This window comes from Mastigoproctus giganteus, chromosome 1 (genome assembly GCF_048544385.1).
Source record: "Mastigoproctus giganteus isolate SK-2022 chromosome 1, ASM4854438v1, whole genome shotgun sequence".
Taxonomy (NCBI): Eukaryota; Metazoa; Arthropoda; class Arachnida; order Uropygi; family Thelyphonidae; genus Mastigoproctus; species Mastigoproctus giganteus.
In genome coordinates this window covers 273,372,956-273,393,049 of record NC_143575.1, presented here as the reverse complement: position 1 = coordinate 273,393,049, position 20,094 = coordinate 273,372,956, and the positions used below count along the sequence as shown (strand labels likewise).

At 35.0% G+C, this 20,094-nt stretch overlaps 1 protein-coding gene across 2 annotated transcripts in view; it reads right to left on the bottom strand.

Annotated features, from left to right (window-relative positions):
- The window catches only part of Gel (Gelsolin), a 90,680-nt gene that overhangs the window by 5,315 nt on the left and 65,271 nt on the right, over positions 1–20,094 (bottom strand). For both annotated transcript variants that reach the window (XM_090377685.1, XM_090377676.1), the window contains exons 17-18: positions 12,022–12,132; positions 5,699–5,824 (exon numbers count right to left, since the gene is read on the bottom strand). In XM_090377685.1, the coding sequence (XP_090233811.1) occupies positions 5,699–5,824; positions 12,022–12,132 (237 nt within the window). The remainder of the gene's footprint in view (positions 1–5,698; positions 5,825–12,021; positions 12,133–20,094) is intronic.

The window sequence follows — 20,094 nt, the reverse complement described above, 5'->3', positions numbered from 1 at the left end:
TGCAAGCAGATTCTGTTATTAAAATAAGCAACAGCAAACACCCAAAATGATGAAAGCTTAAGTTGTCTGTAAATTTCAAATTCAGATTCACAATTCAATACATCCACATGAAGCGTTTTTGCATATTATCTTTGAGTAAGGTATTTTTTCAAGTGTAGAGGATAATCATGAACTACAATAGTATTTGCAGGATTTTCTGTAGCCAGTTCAATGGCAGTATCAACATTACAGAATTTCTCCCTCCAATTTTACTGATATACTAAACCAATATCATTGATAAATGCTAGGAAATCAGTAATGCATGTGTTAAAAATCCTTCAGGCAAATATACATTCATATAAACATATGAATGTAATGAATAACATCAAATAAATGGCTTTAAGCCAAGGCAAACATTCCCAACTGGTGTGCCGCAAAAATTTAACACATTCTGTCCCACTATTGAGTTTTTCTTACATATCGCTCCTACGTTAGTAGCCCATGATTACATAACTCAAAAGAGTGCACCACTGAATATAAAGTAGTTAATTCTGGGCAGAGCCAGCTCTAGGTGCCTAGTCTCTAGTGCAGCACTGCTTTTCAGAGACCTCTCGTCCATAGTATTTTTTAAAGTTGTTCTGACTTCTGGTTTCCCGATGTATGGTACATTAGTATTAATAGTGGCAAATGATGCAAGAAAGTCAGGGCCAGCCCCAAAATTTGTGGGGGGCCCTATTAAAGAATCACTTGCAGACTCTGTGGTCCTGTGCAAAACTTATACAGGGTGTTTTTGTAATAGTTATTTTTTAATTTTTTATTTTTTCAAATTTTACAGTAACTAAGAAATAATTAAATAATTTTATATTATACTGAAGTTAAAAACTATGCAGATATTATTGAAAGTGAGTGTAACATAAAAATTACATTTTAAAATAAAGTTCTATGTTTGATATAAAACGAAACATACACATTGAGAATGAAGTATACACTCTACTTCTAGCAATTTTCAAGTCGGCTCGCACAAGTGCTCTTAGAGTGATGATAATGTGGGTAACTAGACATTAAGACTGGTAGGCTCATTGATAGAAATGTGAAAAATATGCAGATGATATTATAATTTAGATCATTTGAGTGCGGGACCCTGTTTGACAGAACCAGTTGAACATGCTTGTGACCGGCGTTGAAGAAAGCAACCTTAGAGAACATCAGCTAAAAAACAACTGTTCACTTCCACAGCAACAGATGGAAGTTTGTTCTAACAATCAACAACCTTCTGGCTGAAGGGAAACTTCTGCACATCTATTTTGCCACCATCCTTCCTCAATTTGAATTTATGTCCTCCCCTCATGTCTAGTCTCAGCAAGAGGAAGAATAACATCAACACCAAGCTTACTCAACCCATTGAAACACCTATAAAATACCTATTTAGCTTCTGGAAGTCTGCCTGACATCCATCTGTGTGTCTATTCACACGTAACAACTCTATTCCCAGTAGATGGATTTCAATAAAATTTTATATTCAACTCTTTTAGAAACTGTGGTCAAGCCATTTAAAACAGAAAATAGGTGGTTGGAGAAGGAAACTCCAACCACAAAATGAAGATCAGCATACCTGTATTGATGAAGGAGGCTATTCTGTATACATATATAATGACTGGGAAAGATTTAGCACATGTGAACTACATGAGCTCATCATACAGATAACATGGATATCATTCGATCCATCTATACCAGGGAAGATTATTAGTTCTGTATGGATCAAGACAGAGCTGTATGGAAGTGACATGGAATTAGTTATTTTTTTAAATTTATTTCAGAAATATATATTATACTGGATGCCAAGATACAGAATTTGTTCTTTATTTTTTCAAACATATCTTGGGCCATATTCAGCAGATTTTAATAATGCATCTATTCAGAATTCTACATGCTAATGAAAATAAAAGTAACCACAAAAGGAAAAAAATCAAATGCACCTGAAATGTAATATATGCCTTTCAACTTTCAGAAATTCAGTATTAGAAGACTTTAAGAAAGTTGGTTTGAACCGGAATACTTCAGAACTGCATCCTGACATTGTCCGAATGCCATTCCTAGACTTTCTTTTCTTGCAAATTAATAAATGTTGCATGCAAAATGCGGTGACTGTATTTAAAGTTCTTTCCTGGGTTGTTAACTATTTAGACCTTTTAACTAATATATACAAAGCAAAATAAAAGTTACACTTTAGATACCAAAGATTAAAAGATTTCTAAGCTGAAACTATTAGTTAATTTTAAGTAGCTAAAAAAAAGTGAAAACAATTAACTGTTTGCTAGCATAACTATCTCACTTTTGATGTAATCAGTAACTATCATTATTTTGTTGTTGTTGTTATTTGGTTTTTAGGAGCATTAGCAACTAAGGCCATATTGCTCCAGGGATGTGCGGCGGTCATTCCCTGACCTTTCCGCATCCTCCGTATTTGGCGGTCATGGGCTCGAACCCTGGTCTAATCAAGAAGCATGTGCTACGCACTGCCGTTCCTGCCCACCTGGCTACGGAGGCGCCCTATCATTATCATTCCTCCATTATTAGCATTTTGTCTTATATCTTATGGGGTCAACATATCACAATACTTGTAATCATATAAATACCATAATTGACCAGATGGGCTGTATAAACTTGAAACTTCATTGAAAATTAAATTTTTTTTAAAAAAATTATGGTGGCAACAGCTGCAAAAAAAAATGCAATTAAGGACATGAGAAATGTTTTCAACCTGACCATCCCTTCACAGCCAATTATATTTCTATTGGTAAACTATGAATACTCCACATTAAGGCATTGCTCCCAAGTCAAAAATAATAAACAACCATAGTAATTATTGAGTTGTTTTTTTTTTTAGAATAAGTAGTTTTGTTACTATTCTTCAAACACTACAGTTAATTTTACAATTTATTTCAAGCAGACCAATAATATCATGATACAAAGGAAGCACTAGAGCTACTCCAACCACAGAATTAAATTGCAATGAACTTTAAGGAACCCAAATTTTCCTTCTTCACTGTGTGTCTGTTACTTTAAAATATTTTCTTTTTCTCAAATGTGCACACTTAGGAAGGGAAAATTCAGTTCTACAGTTGATTGAATTAATACTGCAGCACTTCCATCACCATGCAAATCCACCTATCAAAAACTCCCCCCCCCCTTTTTTTTTCTCAGAAAGATCATATAATATCTTTGCTCAAGAAGTGCCTGAAGCACAAGTTCCCTTCTAAATACTACACTGATTCTGGTGATTAAATTCTATTTATTATTTTTATTTTTCTATTTATTATCTTATTTATTTATTCTTTCTGCGGTGGCAAGATGAATAATTATTTCAATGCAGTCGTATCCTGTGAAATTTTTGAATCAGTTTTAGTTATTCCTCATTTTATTATTATATTGTGTAAAGAAAATAATTATTTATTACAGCCCATTTATAACTGCATTATAAGGTAAGGTTGGATCACTCACATTAAATAGACAGTGCTGGTGAACACCTTATTGAGTGTTCACCAGCACACACACACCACATTTGTGTGTGTGGGGGGGGTTATAGTACATAACTATTTATATATGCTTAATAGAATCTTTAGGTTTTTTTCTCAAACACAGAATAATAGCTTTAGTTTCTGCCTATCTGAATCACGAGGACCACATGAAAGAATGTGGCTGGCAATTTGTAAACCATAAAATATTATGGAGCTTATGTTATGCGACAATGTATTGTCATGAAATGACTGTTGTCATTCATATCTATCATATCTGAAAGTCTGTATATATATCTGAAAGTCTTCATCAACATGATTACTAATTATAAAAGGACAACATATAGTAAAAATTGAAAAAAACTTGTCTCAATTCCAAATATGGAAAAGTTGTCTAGAAGATATCACTAATTGGGTAAAAATACAGTTGTTGTGTTATGGGATTTTAGGAGCATCAGAGACTAAGGCCATGTTGCTCTGTGTATATTGTCTGTAAATTGCATGTGTTCTGAGATTGATTTTCTGTTTGCTGGACGAAAAAACTGAGTTTCCAGGAGAAAAACCATGCTACCCTCACCTGAGACTGACTAACTCAGCCACGTTGTGAAAAAGACACATAAAAAGTCCTCCTGTCATCGATGGGATTTGAACTCAGGTCTTTTCCACTTGGTTTGGGGTGGATGGTGCTCCTGCCAACTGTGCTACCCATGAAGACTAAAATTACAATGAATTTTAAATATAATTTTCCCCAAGTTGTTTGTTTTGGTGGAAAATTTTTAAGAGAAACATGAAACAATATTTCTCTTAAAGTTTCTTTGCCAAAAATACTGACGAAATTAGGAATATAAAAATGTGTGAATGCAACATTCTTTAGAAATCTCTAGAATTATGCCACGGAAGAGAACTTTCAGGACTGAACTACTGCGTGACTTGAAACATGGGTACATCAAGGTTTCAACTCCTGATGTCATGACACATAATGTTTATTTTAAAAATAAAGATTGGAGATCTTATTTTCAGATTTTTCCCTCATAGAATTAAATTACCTTTTTAATAATGTCCAAGTGAGCATAGTTCTTTATCTGCAAAGATGTTTACACAATATCAGCCACCCCATGAGCAAAGATTAAAATGTTTATCTTGGCTAACCCAAACGCAAGATTTTAAATCAACTATGTCCAGATTATTAGCCTTCCTCATTCAAAAGGCAATAACTTATTAGTGAAATAATGCTAACTATAAACCACAATTTGGGATATTGCAATAATTAATCCACTATAGACATTTCATCTAGTCACATGGTTAAGACATAAAATTAAACTACTACAGTAACAACACACAATATACACCAAGATTCCGTATCAAAAGGCATAGTTATACAGTAGTAAAATTGAGTTTCATGCCTGTCAACCATTTCTGCAGGCCCACAGAGGAAACAATACATGGTTTGATTTTAATGACATATTAGTGGTTATCTTAAATTAACACTGGAGAGTCATCACCAGTGTTAATTTTTGGTCAAAGGAATTTTACACAAGTGTATTTATTTTTATAAATTCACCTGTGTAAGCTTCCTTTGAGAAACTGGACATTGTTATAAACAATTGACAGGATCTGTGATCATGAAATTTCCTCAAGCACTCACAAAACAAGATGCGTATATAGCAGTTCATGCCAAAAAGAAAGTCTAGTCTTAATCATCTATTGTTTAAAGATTGTAAAGATTGCTAAGGAAAAAACTCTCAGACTTATTTCCAGTAAGTAATAGGTAGTAGTAATAGTAGTAGTAGAAATAGTAGTAAAAGTAATAATAGTAAGTAATATAAGGACTGCATTCACCTCATATATAACAATTTACAACTAAAGCAAACAAGGCAGCCACTGGGACTATTTCAGTATAGAACTATGCAGAGCATAAAAATGAAAGGAAGGAATGAAAGAGATAATTTGAGGGAAAGAGGTAATTAGATTTACATTGCATGGGAAAGAACACATTTGCTTCCAAAAAAGAAAAAAAAAAATACACTTATTAGATACTAATTACAGTGTTAATTTTTAGTGAGGGAATTAAGCAAGCTAGTTGTATCAGCCTATCTTCCCTTACCTAGAAAGGTCCAGCACTCCATGCTAATTTCAGGAACTTTACTAGAAAATACTGAATGATATAAGTTAAAAAACATTTCTATATCTTTAAAAAACCTTACATTCCAAAGCTCTGGGTCCCAACTTCCAAAGAAACTGATAAACCCTGCTGGCTCTTCCCCTTGTTTCACAACAAGAATGACAGTATTATCAAGACTACGATCAGTTGGATCCGTGCGGATGTAATCCTATAAAAGAGATTAATAAATTACTTTTAATTTTAAATAATAATTAACTCTAAAAATATTCTTAACAGAAGGCAAATCTAAAACTCCCTGTAAAATTTCTATCCGATATTTACTTAATAATAACTCGTATTTATTTTGAAAGTAAACTGCAATGCAATTTAAAAATTTCAAGTAAATATTTCAGTTCCAAAACAAAAGTTTCTAAATACAATCAGTGAAAAATTCAGCCATAAAGATTCAATTATTTATGCTTAACTGAATTTTAATTATATTTATATTATAAATGCTTAAGTAGTTACAGAAACAAGTATCAATTAAGTATCTGCATGGACTATGACATAGCCAAGGCATTCTAGTCTTTATAGCAAGACTCCTATTGAATATTTCTTACTATTTTTTATTATAATTTTTTTTTTTTTGTCAGCCAACAATGTTATCAGGTGTGATATATAAGATTTCCTAGGCTGTAACTTTTCATGTATTATGCAGATTTTAATTTTCTTTTGTGGCAACTTTTTTTTTTCTTTTCTCTGTAGAAAATGGTGAAGTTGCTGGAAACGTGGATGCAAGAAGTGTACAGTGATTTTGTTTCCTCTGGATGATTCACCTGCTAAAGTTGGTTTTTCCTCTGTTCTAAAACATTGGGGTGTATATTCTTGCCACACTAGGCTAAGAGGGCTGATCATTTAACACAAACAACATAGAGAACTATTCCCTGCTAATACACCAGAAATTCTGAGAGGTTTAAAAGATTTATCCTAGTAACTATTGTCTGAAAACATTTGACTGAAAATTGCAAAGTTCAGCATTTTGCACCTTTAGCAGTATACACTGGGAGGATGTTTGTTTGTTGCTCCAGGGATATGTGGTGGTCATTTCCTGACCTTTCCGCATCCTCTGTATTTGGTGGTTACTGGTTCGAACCCCGGTCTAATCAAGAAGTGTGTGCTACGCACTGCTGCTCCTGCCCACCTGGCTATGGAGGCACCACACTGGAAGGAAACAAGTTTATAGAATATATAGTGAAAGGTGACAAAACACTGGCTCACTACCGCATTCCTGAAACAGGGATTCTTGTTCTCACTGAAACAATAAAAAAAACAAAAAATAACAAAGTGTGTACATCAGCCAGAAAGGTCATGGCATCAGTGTTTCAGGACAGTTGTGAGAGGCAAAAAAAAAAAAAAAAAAATAGATTAACCTAAGGTACTGGAGGGTTCTCCTGGGTGGGGACTTATAGAAAGTATCTATAGATATTTTCTATGCAAAAAATGGCTATGAAAAATGCATGACATATACCCCACACATTTCAAAGTGCTATTAACCAATTACCCAAACTTCATTTTGTACTCAAAAAAAAAAAAAAAAAAAAAAAATGTTAAAAGTAACTTTTATTTATAACTCTTGTAGGTTATACAGGTTGTCCGAAAAGTCTGGAACCAATGGGATTTACACTACCTATGCTTATTCTCATTGACAATGTGTTCAACGTGTCCACCATAGCTCTTTATGCATTTTCTCAGCCAGTGTACTATGTTTGTTTGGATTCTTCTCAGCATATTGGGATTGACAGCAGCAGAAGACTTGGTAATTCTCTCCCTAAGATGACAAAGATCTCGGATTTTTACAGCATACACCTGTGCCTTCAGGAATCCCCAAAATTCAAAGTTCATTGGGTTAAGGACAGGTGATCGTGGTGTCCACTCCACTGGTCCTCTCCTCCCAATCCATCAATGAGGAAACATGTCATCTTTAAATTTCTTCACCAGTTTCCCAACTGCACTGTGCATTATTGGATTCCTTTCAGGATGTCTAGCATTACACTTGTCTGCCACTTCCTCTGGGTCCATCCCTGACAACCACTAAGAAGGACTATTTCCACCCTTTCATCCAATGTGAATGCCATTTTTCACCTGTAAAGAAAGGCATATTTTTACCATTGGTTCAAGACTTTTTGGACACCCTGTATATACATAGTTTACAGTTTTGTTCAAAACCTGCAAAACTATATATACAAAAGATATATAGTTTTGCACATTTTTTTTTGGATTAGTTATACTAGAAAGCTATTTATTATTATTATTATTATATTTTAAAGTTAAAATGGATGAGAAAGGCAAAGGAAATTCGACTCACAGCAAATGATGTATTTCAGAACAACAGCAGTGCTCCAATCTACATAAATGACCACTTAACAACACACCTCAAGCAATTATTTTGGAAAACAAAACAATTAGTAAAAACTCACAGTTTCAAATTTTTATGGTTAAAACATGGAAGGATTTACATGAAGAAGAATGACTCTTCAGGAGCCATAAGAATCTTGAGTTCAAAGGACCTGCAGCATATAAAATAGGCTCCTTCATTGAGAATAATTGTAATTTCTTGAAATCTAGGCCAGGTATGCTTTTTGAGGAATCACAAACTTTCAATTCATCTTTACATTTTTTAAAAAATCCAAATATCCAAGCTCTTTTAATTGATAAAAAACAGTTTTTTCTGGTAACTCTAAACATCAGGTCATTAAGAAAAATTGGTTTTTAACTTTTTGCAATATATAAATGTAATGAAAAAATATATTTCTTGTATAGTTTTAACAGAGGTTAACATAAAAAGTGATGAAATTGCCAACTATAACATACTAGGATATGACAAGGCCTATGAGTTGAGAAGGGGTGGTGGAATAATAATATACTATAGAACATGCTATAAGGCAATACAGGTTTACCACGAGACTCAGTCTTGCAAAAACTGCTGTCTCAAATTATTAGGAGAAGATCCACAGAACACATTCATGATTTGTGCTTTTTATAGGCCACCATCAGATTCTATAAACACGTTTCTAATAGAATTAGATAACATAATTCTGCAATGGGAAGACATACAAGCTGATAAGACCATACTAGTGGGAGACTTCAATATCAATTTACTAAACAATGAAATGGAAAATGTAATACTCAGATACTCTGCAATCCTAAATAATTATGGATTTGAACATACCTTATTTGGAACAACAAGGCAACAAAGGACGGAGGGAGATAGAACAGTAAGCTCCTGCTTAGATCATCTTATAACAAATATAAAGTTGAAGTATGCAAATTCCTACATACTACTAAATCAACTTTCAGATCATAGAACATGCATACTAATAATAGATATGTACTCAAAACAACACCCATGTGAATATAAAAAATTAACAAATGTTTCGAAGAACAAATATTTATCAACAGGCAAGCTGAAACACAACACAGAAAACATGTTAAGATAAGAGCAAGCATCTTACACAACTAATGATGTAAATGTCTTTTCAAATAAAATAATACAAATGATAAACAATTCGAGGATTAATACGAAGAGAAAAATAAATCTCTCAGCTTGCAACACAAATTCTAGGAGTAGCAGGATTAAATATAAGAAACCTTGGATGACAAGAGAAATAGAAAAATTAATGGTACAAAGAGATAAATACTTCAGGCAGTATAGAAATTGTCCATCAAAGATAGAACATTATCACAATTATAAAACAATTAGAAATAAATTGACAGGTTTGATTAGAAAGCAAAAAAACACTTACTACAATCAACTTTTTATGGATAAACAGATAAGTCAAAAGGATAAATGGAGCATTATAAATAACCTGCTAAGTACAAGGAAGAAAAAGTCAACGGAAAATCAAATCAAAACACTATTAGAACAGGTATCTGGTACAAATAAACAATATGAGGCTGCAAACAGATTTGCCAAAGCTGTATTAGAGCTCAGAAGATACAATATACACTATTGCCAAGACTCCCTTGCTCAAAAAGATAATTTTCCTCAGGTAGTGAACTCCTGTGTAATCTTTGTTCCACAGTACACGGAGATTCTAAAGATCACAGAACAGTTAGAGAAAAAGAAATCTTATGGACTTGACTGTATTACAGTAACCGAAGTAAAGAGAAATATGATGGAGTCAGGAGTCTATCCTACAAACTTACTTTCTTTTAAAATAATCCATATATATAAAAAGGGACCACCTGATGACTTTTGTAATTACAGACCAATAACAATACAGTCAGTTATAAATAAGATAATAGAAAATTATATATTTACCCATATAAGTAAATATCTACATCAATATGGACTGTTAAATAACTCTCTATTCTCATATCAGAAGGGTAAGAGCACACAGACATTATTAGAGAGTTTAGTAGACTCTTTTAACTTACATTTGAACAACAATAACTTCATAATGATCTTATTTATAGATTTGACCAAAGCATATAACTTAATTGATATCTCAATCTTGAAACAGAAATTACTGAAATATGGTATAAGGCGAACAGTCAATCAACTCTTAACATCTTATTTAACCAAAAGAAAAATCACAGTTTAAGTAGAGAATACAAAGGGAAAATCATACAATATAAAAAGAGGAGTACCACAGGACACCCATGCAGGGCTGATCATGTTCAACATCTATATAAATGACATATTCCAAGTAATAAGAAACTCCTTTATAAAAATTTATGCAGATGATTTAATCTTATATACAATTGGAAAGAACCTTACAAAAATGGCATTAGATTTACAGCAGGATGTTTTTTTTTTTTTTTTTTTTTTTTTTGGCGCATCGGCTTCTGTGGCCGTAATGCACCTCCCAAGGTTTTTGCAGTACTTTGATCCAAGCCCGAGGCACAGCAGGATGTAATACATTTACAAAATTGGTTACATGACAATAAATTAGCACTCAGTTTCGAAAAAATCAAATTCTTGGTAATTAGACTCCCCTCACCAAACCCTGGACACTCATTCCTCTATTAAATTACATAAACATGAATGCCTACATGAACAGAACTTCCAGAATTGCAATTGTCTAACAGTTGAAGAAGTTTCAAATCACTGTTACCTTGGGTTATGGATAGACTATAATCTAAGTTGGGCAATGCAAATAACAAATTTGTACAAAAAAAATGAGATTTTATGTGTACTTCTTTTATTATATTGAATAAATAAATTGAATAATTGAAACAAAAATAAATTGAATCAAAGAACAAAAGTCACCTTATATTATGCATTAGTGGACTCCCAACTCAATTATTTAGTAAATGTATGGGCAAGAGCAAATATAACTGAAATAAGGGTTATAAACAATTTACTAAACAGGATTCTGAAACTGTTAATGGGACAAACTCTTGGAATGATTTGAATAAGAGAAGGCAATTTTTGTTAAAATACAAAATACTATATCCAATTCAAAAACTGAAATTAAATTTATTCTTGAAAAATCTTAACACTATTTATGAAGAGTTGAATCTTCAAAGGAATGTTTCACAGAACTTAAGGAATCCAAAAGCAGTTGTTTTGCCTCACCCTAGGGTACTAAATAGATTTGGAGATAGGCAATAACTTGATTTCAGGCTCAGGAGAGGTTATTCAATCTACAAATTAAAATTCCTAGTAAGAAAATTTTTGATACTCAACGATACAGTAGAATAGATTTTCAATGTGGATCAATCACTACCTCTGTTTACAGAGCGGAATGTACTATGTGTAATGACTTCATTGTCTTTTCTGTTAGCTAACAATTTTGTATGCAAAAACTGATTTAACTGATGAATTACAACTTGTTGTCAAGAAATTTACTTTTCTTAACGAGTTCTTGTATTGTAAACAAATTCAAATGATAAATAAATTTGTATTGTATTGTATTATTATTATTAATAGCCATATGGTGCAAGGAAGCCTGAGGCTTTTCCTGCACCAGGAAAAAAAAAATTCCCGAGTTACCCTGAGAGTGAGAGTCAAAAGTAGAAGGGAATCACCAAGAAAGAGAAGAATGTTGATATCCAGCTCAGGACCCTGGGTGTGCCAAGCCCATACTCAGCAGATGTGAGCCCTTGGGGTTGATTTTGGAAATAGATAAGGTGAAAACTTCTATTACAGAAAAAAAAAATAGTATCATGAATCAGTAATAGACAGACATTCACTATGATGTCATCTAAGAGTCTATTTAGTAAGGTGACATCATCTATGATGTCGCCTTACTAAATGAACTAACTGAACTATAAATCTCTTTCAGAATTTGAAATTAACTAAAAATACTGAATGCGCTTTTAAGTATCACTATAAATAAGAAAGAAGTAAATAATTACAAGCAATATCTAAACACAAAAGTATTTGGCTAGGAGGTTACTCAAAATAAAAAATGTACAAACTTCAGCCATCTTTAAGGACTGCTCTTTTTCTTCATCACTGGCACCATTCCCAATCCAAACAAATACTTCATCACCCGAGTCTAAAACCATGACATCATCCTCTGCCAAATCCTAGAGAAATAAACATACAAATAAATATATATTATCTATTATATTTTGGAGAAGATAAAAAATACTGCATATAAAAATATAGGGAATTACACAGGAAAACTAAACTCTTTCAAAATTTGATATAAATAAAAATAAAAATAATTATTAATTATAAAAATAAACAATAAAATAAATATAAAAATAATTATAAAAAATTTTACAGCCAGATGCCCTTCCTGACACCAACCCTCACCCTTTATCTGGGCTGGGGATATGCAGTGGTCATTCCCTGACCTTCAACATCCTCCGTATTTGGTGGTCACGGGCTCGAACACCGGTCTAATCAGGAAGTGCATGCTATGCACTGCTGCTCCTACCCACCTGGCTACGATGGTGCCAAAAATAATTATAAAAATAAACAATAAAAATAAATATCATTTATATATTATATTATCTAATGAGCAATTCAGTCAATGTTTGTTTTTGTAAATTAATTTATAAGTTAATGCAGTTAATGCCAATGTTCAGGTAATTCTCCAGTGGGTCAAAGATAACTTAGTTAATTTCAAACCTTCTAAAACTATTCCTGTCTTGTATATCTTGCAAAACTTCAACAACACTCAGATTTCTAGATCACATATCTCTATTAGGGATTCACTTCTAATCTCTCTTGGCATAAGCACATCACAAATATTACTTCCTCTGCATTTAAAAAATTGGGTTTCCTCTTTGTCTTTCATGCTCAGCATTACTTTTCTTTTAAACAGCTACTCACCTGGTATAAATCAAAAATCCACCCTACCATGGAATATTATTCCTGCATCTGGGGCAGTGCCCCATAACCTCTCTCAAGCTGCTTGACTCCATTCATAAGAGGGCAGTTAAATTAATTAATGATCTGTCTCTTACAAAGTCTCTCCATTCTCTGTCTCATAGATATTCTGTTTCCGCTGCTTGCCTTTTCTATAGATACTTTCATGGGCACTGCTCTTCTGAATTGGCTTCTATAATCCCCCCCTCTCTTCCAAAGCAGTCCGAACATGTGCTACAACCAGTCAGCATCCTTTTACTGTCCACCTTAAAACTCATGGAACCAACTTTTCTTCTTCATCACTTATTCTTTCAACTTAAGTTTCCTGGATCAACCTCCCTTCATACATATTTCCTGAAAATTACAATCTAGAAATTCAAGTCTAAAGTAATCTTCTTTCATCTTCTTAACCTTCAACCCATGCACAGTACTAAATACTAGAGGTTCTAATACCTCTCATGCTTGGGATTTTAATAAAAAAATCTTAAGAATAAATAATTCTTCATTCTTTGCTTTCTGGAATGACCTCCCTTCACACATTTTCATTAAAAAAATAAAAAAGTGTTGAAATGTGATTTTGTGTGTGTGAGAGAGAGAGGGGAGGGGGGGATATTAGTATTGGAAAGACACTGTTGCAAACAATGATTTTGGCACTTACACAAGATAAAAAAAAGTTCTGTTTACCTATCATGCTCTACCTAGTAGCAATAGGAACCTATTCAACCCCTCATTGAACACTCAACCTCAGCAATCCTAGCAGATAATTTATTCCAGTGGTCTTATATAAATGTAAACTTCCTAGGATTCAGTCTAATGGATATCTTAGGATGCGTTCCCATTACTTTTTTGTTTGATATAAAAAAATGGATATCTTTAGTATTAGCATTAGTAGAGGCATATGATACAAGAAAGCAAGCTTATGCAGCATCAGCCAAAAAAAAAAACACTCCCATTTCACCCCTCCGTTCGTTAGAAATACCTGTCCAGCTGAGCCTTAAATTTATTTAGACTATCAACTTCCACAACAAGGGATGGAAGTCTGTTCCACCAACCAACCAACTACCCGCTGGCTAAAGGCAAATTTCTGCACATCTATCCTACATCTGTCCTTCCTCAATTTGAATTTATGCCCTCTCAGGTGATTATTCTGAGCAAGGGGAAAAATCCCATCAGCATTGAGCATGCTCAAACCATTCAAGGCTTTATACACCTCTATCAGATCACCTCGCCGGTGCCTAGTCTCCAGACATTGCAATTTTCAAAACTTAAGCCTTTCTTCATAAGAGCAACCCTTTGTTCCATTCACTAATCTTTGTTGCCCTTCTCTGTACTCATTCCAGCAGCTTTACATCCTTCTTGAAATGAGGCCTCCAGACCTGTATACAGTACTCAAGGCAATTTGTATAAGGTAATGGTCAGAACCCAGGCCTGGCCATTGCCTTATACAAGGGAATAATCACCTCCTTATGCCTGCTTGAAACATTCCTGTATATTATTGACAAGACACCATGGCCTACTCTTGCAGCCCATCTGCACTGCTCAGAAAACTTCATATCTGCCTACACAATTACTCCCAGGTCCTTTTCATTCTCTACCACTGTCAGTGTAGTACCACACAGTTGATACGTTGCTCTGGGATTGCTGTTTCCCATATGTAGTACTTTACATTTGTCAATGTTAAACTTCATTTGCCACCTCTCAGCACATCTGCTCAGCCTTTCCAGATCCTGTTGCAGCAGCATAGCATCAGTAGTGTCCTTAACAACCCTGCCAACCTTTGTATCATCTGCAAACTTGGACATTAAGCTTGATATACCATCATCAATATCATTTATAAATACAGAAAACAACAATGGACCCAACACTGAACCCTGAGGGACTCCACTAATAACATTAGTCCACAATGAGCAATGTCCACTGATTACCACTCTCTGTCTTCTCCCCCTCAACCATCCCTTTATCCATAGCAGCAATTTGCTTTCAATGCCACACTGCTCCAATTTGTGCAGCAGTCTTCCATGTGCAACAGTATCAAAAGCCTTTCTAAGATCCAAATATATAATATCAAAGTTATTCCCTGCATCCAGTTCTTTTGTGACTGCATCATAGTATACAATCAAATTGGTCAGGCAAGACTTTCCCTTAAAAAAAAACCATGCTGTGTCCTAGCTATAACTGAAGTCTTGTCTGGATGATCCTGCAGTGCTTCTTTAACTAGTGCCTCCATTAATTTTCCTGGAACAGAAGTTAAACTCACAGGTCTATAATTACTTGTGTCAGCCTTTGATCCTTCTTTGTCAATGGGGGTCATATTTGCACATCTCCAGTCTATGGGTACCTCTCCTGAATCCAAAGAAGCTCTCATAATTATGGCTAAGGGTTTGCTTACTTCCTTTGCTGCCTCCTTTAATATAACTGGATAGATCCCATCCACTTTGGGTGCCTTTTTTATGTTTATCCTCAACAATTTCTCCTCCATCTTCCTCTCAGTTATTACAAAATCATCTAGCTCACTGCCAGCGTTTACTTCACCTCTGGCATTCCCCTTCCTGAATAACTCCTCATGTGTAAATATTGATGCAAAATACTAATTTAGTTTGTTAGCCACCTGAGTAGGATCATCAACATTTGAACCATCAATATCCAGTGGACCCATCTGATTCATCCCTTTCCTTCTAGAGTTTACATAGGTAAAGAACTCTTTTCTGTTTTTCTTTGCATCCTTTGCCAAGGAAATCTCATAATCTGCCTTTGCCTGCCTAATCTCCTTTGTGACTGGGTTACAGACCAGCTTATATCTATCACAGGCTTCCATGTCACCCATTAATTTATATGTAAACCATGCAGTTTTCTTCTCCGCCATATGTCTCATTAGTTCATCTGACATCCATTTAGGCCTAAACCTTGAACAATATTTCTTAGTTGGTATGAAAAGCCTAGTAGCTTCCAAGATAAGTTCTTTGAATGCTTCCCATTTTGAATTTGCTGTTGGTCACTTCATCAGTTGGTCCAACTGTATAGAATTTAAATACTGTCTCAGACCATCGTAGTCACCTTTATGAAAGCAAAAACCCTTCCCTTTACCCCTGATGGTAGTTACCTCTTTGAGTAAATCCTACTTCAGCACACTGTGATCACTGCCACCTAGTGGTTCCATTATCTGCAGATTCTTAATGCATGAAGAATCACTACTGATAATCAGATCAAGGGTATTACTCCCTCTAGTTGCCTCCCGAACATGCTGATGTAGAAAACAATCATCCAATAAATCCACAAAAGCCTTGCTAGTGTGTGAGTGACCAACCCACAAATTCCAGTCAATATCTGGGAAATTAAAATCTCCCATTATAAGACTCTCTGATTTACTGGCCCACTCTATTTCCCTGTACAGTTTCTTATTATACTCATGAGAGTCATTAGGCCTATAGCACACTCCCACTCTCAATTTTGATCTTCCCACTCTCAATTTTGATCTCCCAATGCTTATGTCACACCAAACTGACTCAACACTGCACTGTCCACCACTGTCAACTGGCTTCACTTCCTTGGATTTTATGTGTTTCTTAACTAATAGCATAACCCCTCCTCCCTTCCTATCCTGTCTATCCTTTCTGTACACATTGTACTCCCCAAATTCCAGTTCTGTATTCCTTATATCTGTGTGACATCACGTCTCTGATATCCCAACAATATCTGCCTTTGATGTTTTGAGTAATACCTCAAATTCATCAAATTTATTTACCAAACTCCTAGCATTGGTGTACACGCAAGTATACATGCACCTGTTCCTATTCTTAGCTACCCTAACACAACCCATGTGTTTACTTGTACCGCAATGACTCCCAGCAGTCTCTGAAATACCCTGCATCTTGTTTTCCAGGCTGTTGCTCATTCCATTAGAAGCAGTGCAAGAATCACTTTCACCTCTGCCAGTGGCTACTGTTAATCTGTTAGTCCTTGTACTCCCCAAGCTAGCAGTTTTACGACCCACCTAACACTGCTTCGATAGCATCAGTAAATATTCTTGCACCCTTTCTAATTAAGTGTATCCCATCCCTGTAGAAGCAGTCTCTCCTGTTAACAAGTACAGACCAGGCTGAAAAAATTTTATCCCTTTGAGCCTTGCACAATCTTTCCAGGGCCGAATTGATCGACAAGGCGCACATCATATACTCCCTCCTGTCGTGTCTGGGCAGAATTGCAGACACTTTCAAATATCAACTCTAATTCACTGCTTTTTTTCAACAGTGACCAGTGATCTTACAAAGGTATTCCTATTATTTAATTTACTAAAAAAGAAAAAGTGGTCTGCTTATACTCCAGTATGACTACTATATCACAGAAGTTTACAGTTAATTATTTTGACAATGAATACAACTGCTAATCATATTTAGCACTCATATGGGGTAGAAGGATGGTCTGTTCAAACGTATGTGCTTCACTCTCATGCTTGACTGCTCAGATGTGTCAGTCTTTTAGACTTAAAGCCCCCACACATCTAGTCTTGAGACTCTGCAATCCACAGTTACCCATATTACCCATTGATATTTATGTCTCTTTTTTGCTCTGCCAGGAAGAATATGCTACCATGTTTCATTTTACTCATTCCCTTTAGGATCTTATATTACCTCTATCGGATCTCTCAAATTCACAGTCTAATTTTCAATTTCTCTAAATCACACTCTCAGAATCATTCCTCATAGGTATGTCCTTTTGCACTGTTTATCTATGTAGTCACCTTTCTCTGAATCTGTTCAAGAAGTTTGCAGTCTTTTTCCAGATATAGCTTCCAGGCCAGAATATAAGGTTCCTTGTGTAATCTAACAACTGATTTTTATAATTGGAATAATACTTCCTTTGTAATGTAAATAATACATCCTTTTACCCTACATACAAAGATATAGTAAAATCTTTGATAAGATATTCAGGCACCTGCTTCACTATAGGAAATAAGAAATTTGTCGAATAAAGTCTCTCCTGTTTTTTTTTTTTTAGTTTATGCTACCAATGGTTAACCCCCCCCCAGTTCGTGTTACAATTTTGCAAATTCTACATAGGTGATTTACAGTTGTGGCTTTTCAAACAATATGCTTTAAATATCCATTCTAGTATTGGTTGTAGAAAATACCAGTTATGGGACACTGATGGCTTAAAAACAAACATATTTATACATCTTCCAATACAGTAGGCAATGTTTTTCACTCATTTGAGAAGTCTGGGTTCAAATCCTGTCAAAAACAAGAATAACTAATTTAAAACTGTGAACATAACAGTTTAGCATAATGCATATAACAAACTTGATAGCGTAATATGTATTATTACCTGAGATATCAATTGATTTAGTATAGTATTCTGAAATTAAATTGAATTTAAATGGAAATCATTAGCATTAGCATTAGTAGAGGCATTTGATGCAAGAAAGCAAGCTTATGCAGCATCAGCCAAAAAAAAAAAAAAAAACCCCACTTCCACTTCACCCCTCTGTTCGTTCAAAATACCTGTCCAGCTGAGCCTTAAACTTATTTAGGCTATCAACCTCCACTACAAGGGATGGAAGTCTGTTCCACCAACCAACCACCCGCTGGCTAAAGGCAAATTTCCGCACGTCTATCCTACATCTGTCTTTCCTCAATTTGAATTTATGCCTTCTCAGGTGATTTTTCTGAGCTAGAGGAAGAATCCCATCAGCATTGAGCATGCTTAAACCATTCAAGGCTTTATACACCTCTATCAGATCACCTCGCTGGTGCCTAGTCTCCAGACACTGTAATTTGCAAAACTTAAGCCTTTCTTCGTAAGAGCACCCCTTTGTTCCATTCACTAATCTTGTTGCCCTTCTCTGTACTCGTTCCAGCAGCTCTACATCCTTCTTGAAATGAGGCCTCCAGACCTGTATACAGTACTCTAGGTGTGGCCTGACCATTGCCTTATACAAGGGAATAATCACTTCCTTATCCCTGCTGGAAAAATTCCTGTATATCATTGACAATACTCCATGAGCTACTCTTGCAGCCCGTCTGCACTGCTCAGAGAACTTCATATCTGCCTGCACAACCACCCCCAAGTCCCTTTCATTCTCTACCACTGCCAGTGTAGTACCACAGAGTTGATACGTTGCTCTGGGGTTGCTGTTTCCCATGTGTAGTACTTTACATTTGTCATGCTTCAGGCTAGAGCAAGAAAGCAATGGGGTCAGAGTATGGGAGTGATGTAGCTTAGGAAGAAGTGAAGGAGGTAGTTCTCCTATGAATCAGGGCCTTACAAAATGTGCTACTTGTGTCATGTTTGCTAACCTATAAGAAATGGGATATGATACAGTCAAGGGGAATGTGTGTGTGCAAGTGCACGCGTGTGTGTGCGTGCATGTGTGTTCGGTGCAAAGGGTGTGAGCAAATTAGGCATAATGGATATCAAATGAACAATTGAGACATATGGCAGAGAATAAAAATGCACGGAATACATATATATTCTCAGGTGATACAGAAGCCTATGGGGTAGATAGAAACCAGTCTATAATCAAGTCACATAGGAGGTTAGGCAAGCTAAGGACAATTACAAGAAATCTCTGGCAAAGAATACAAAGAACAGCAGGAAAGACTTTATTTATATTAACATTAGAAGGAAGGATTTGAATCACATTGGCCCACTTGATGTTACTGGTTTAACTGTTAATGATCCTGCTCAAGTTTCTGACAAACCAAATAAGTAATTTGCATCTGCATTCCCGTATGAGGCATTCTTTTGGAGGAGATATGTTTTATATATGTTTTAAATATAAATCTTTAGAAGTTTATCAAATTCTAACAGAGCTAAATAATTTTGTGATACTGAGAGGAAAGTGGTAGAGAAATTGCCGAAGCTAAACATAAAAAAGGTGTCTGGAGTGGATGGAATTTATCCAATTATATTAAGGGAGGCAGCAAAGGAGATAAGCAAACTCATTATGAGAGCATCACTGGATTCAGGGGAGGTCCCAATGGACTGGAGATGTGTGAATGTATGCCCAATTCACAAAGGGGATCACAAAGTGACATAAGTAATTACAGACTTGCCAATTTAACTTCTGTTCCAGCAAAAATAATGGAATCAGTAGTTAAAGAAGTAATGCAGAACCATCTAGACAGGAATGCAATTAGGGAGTTACAGCATGCATTTGTTAAGGGATGATCTTC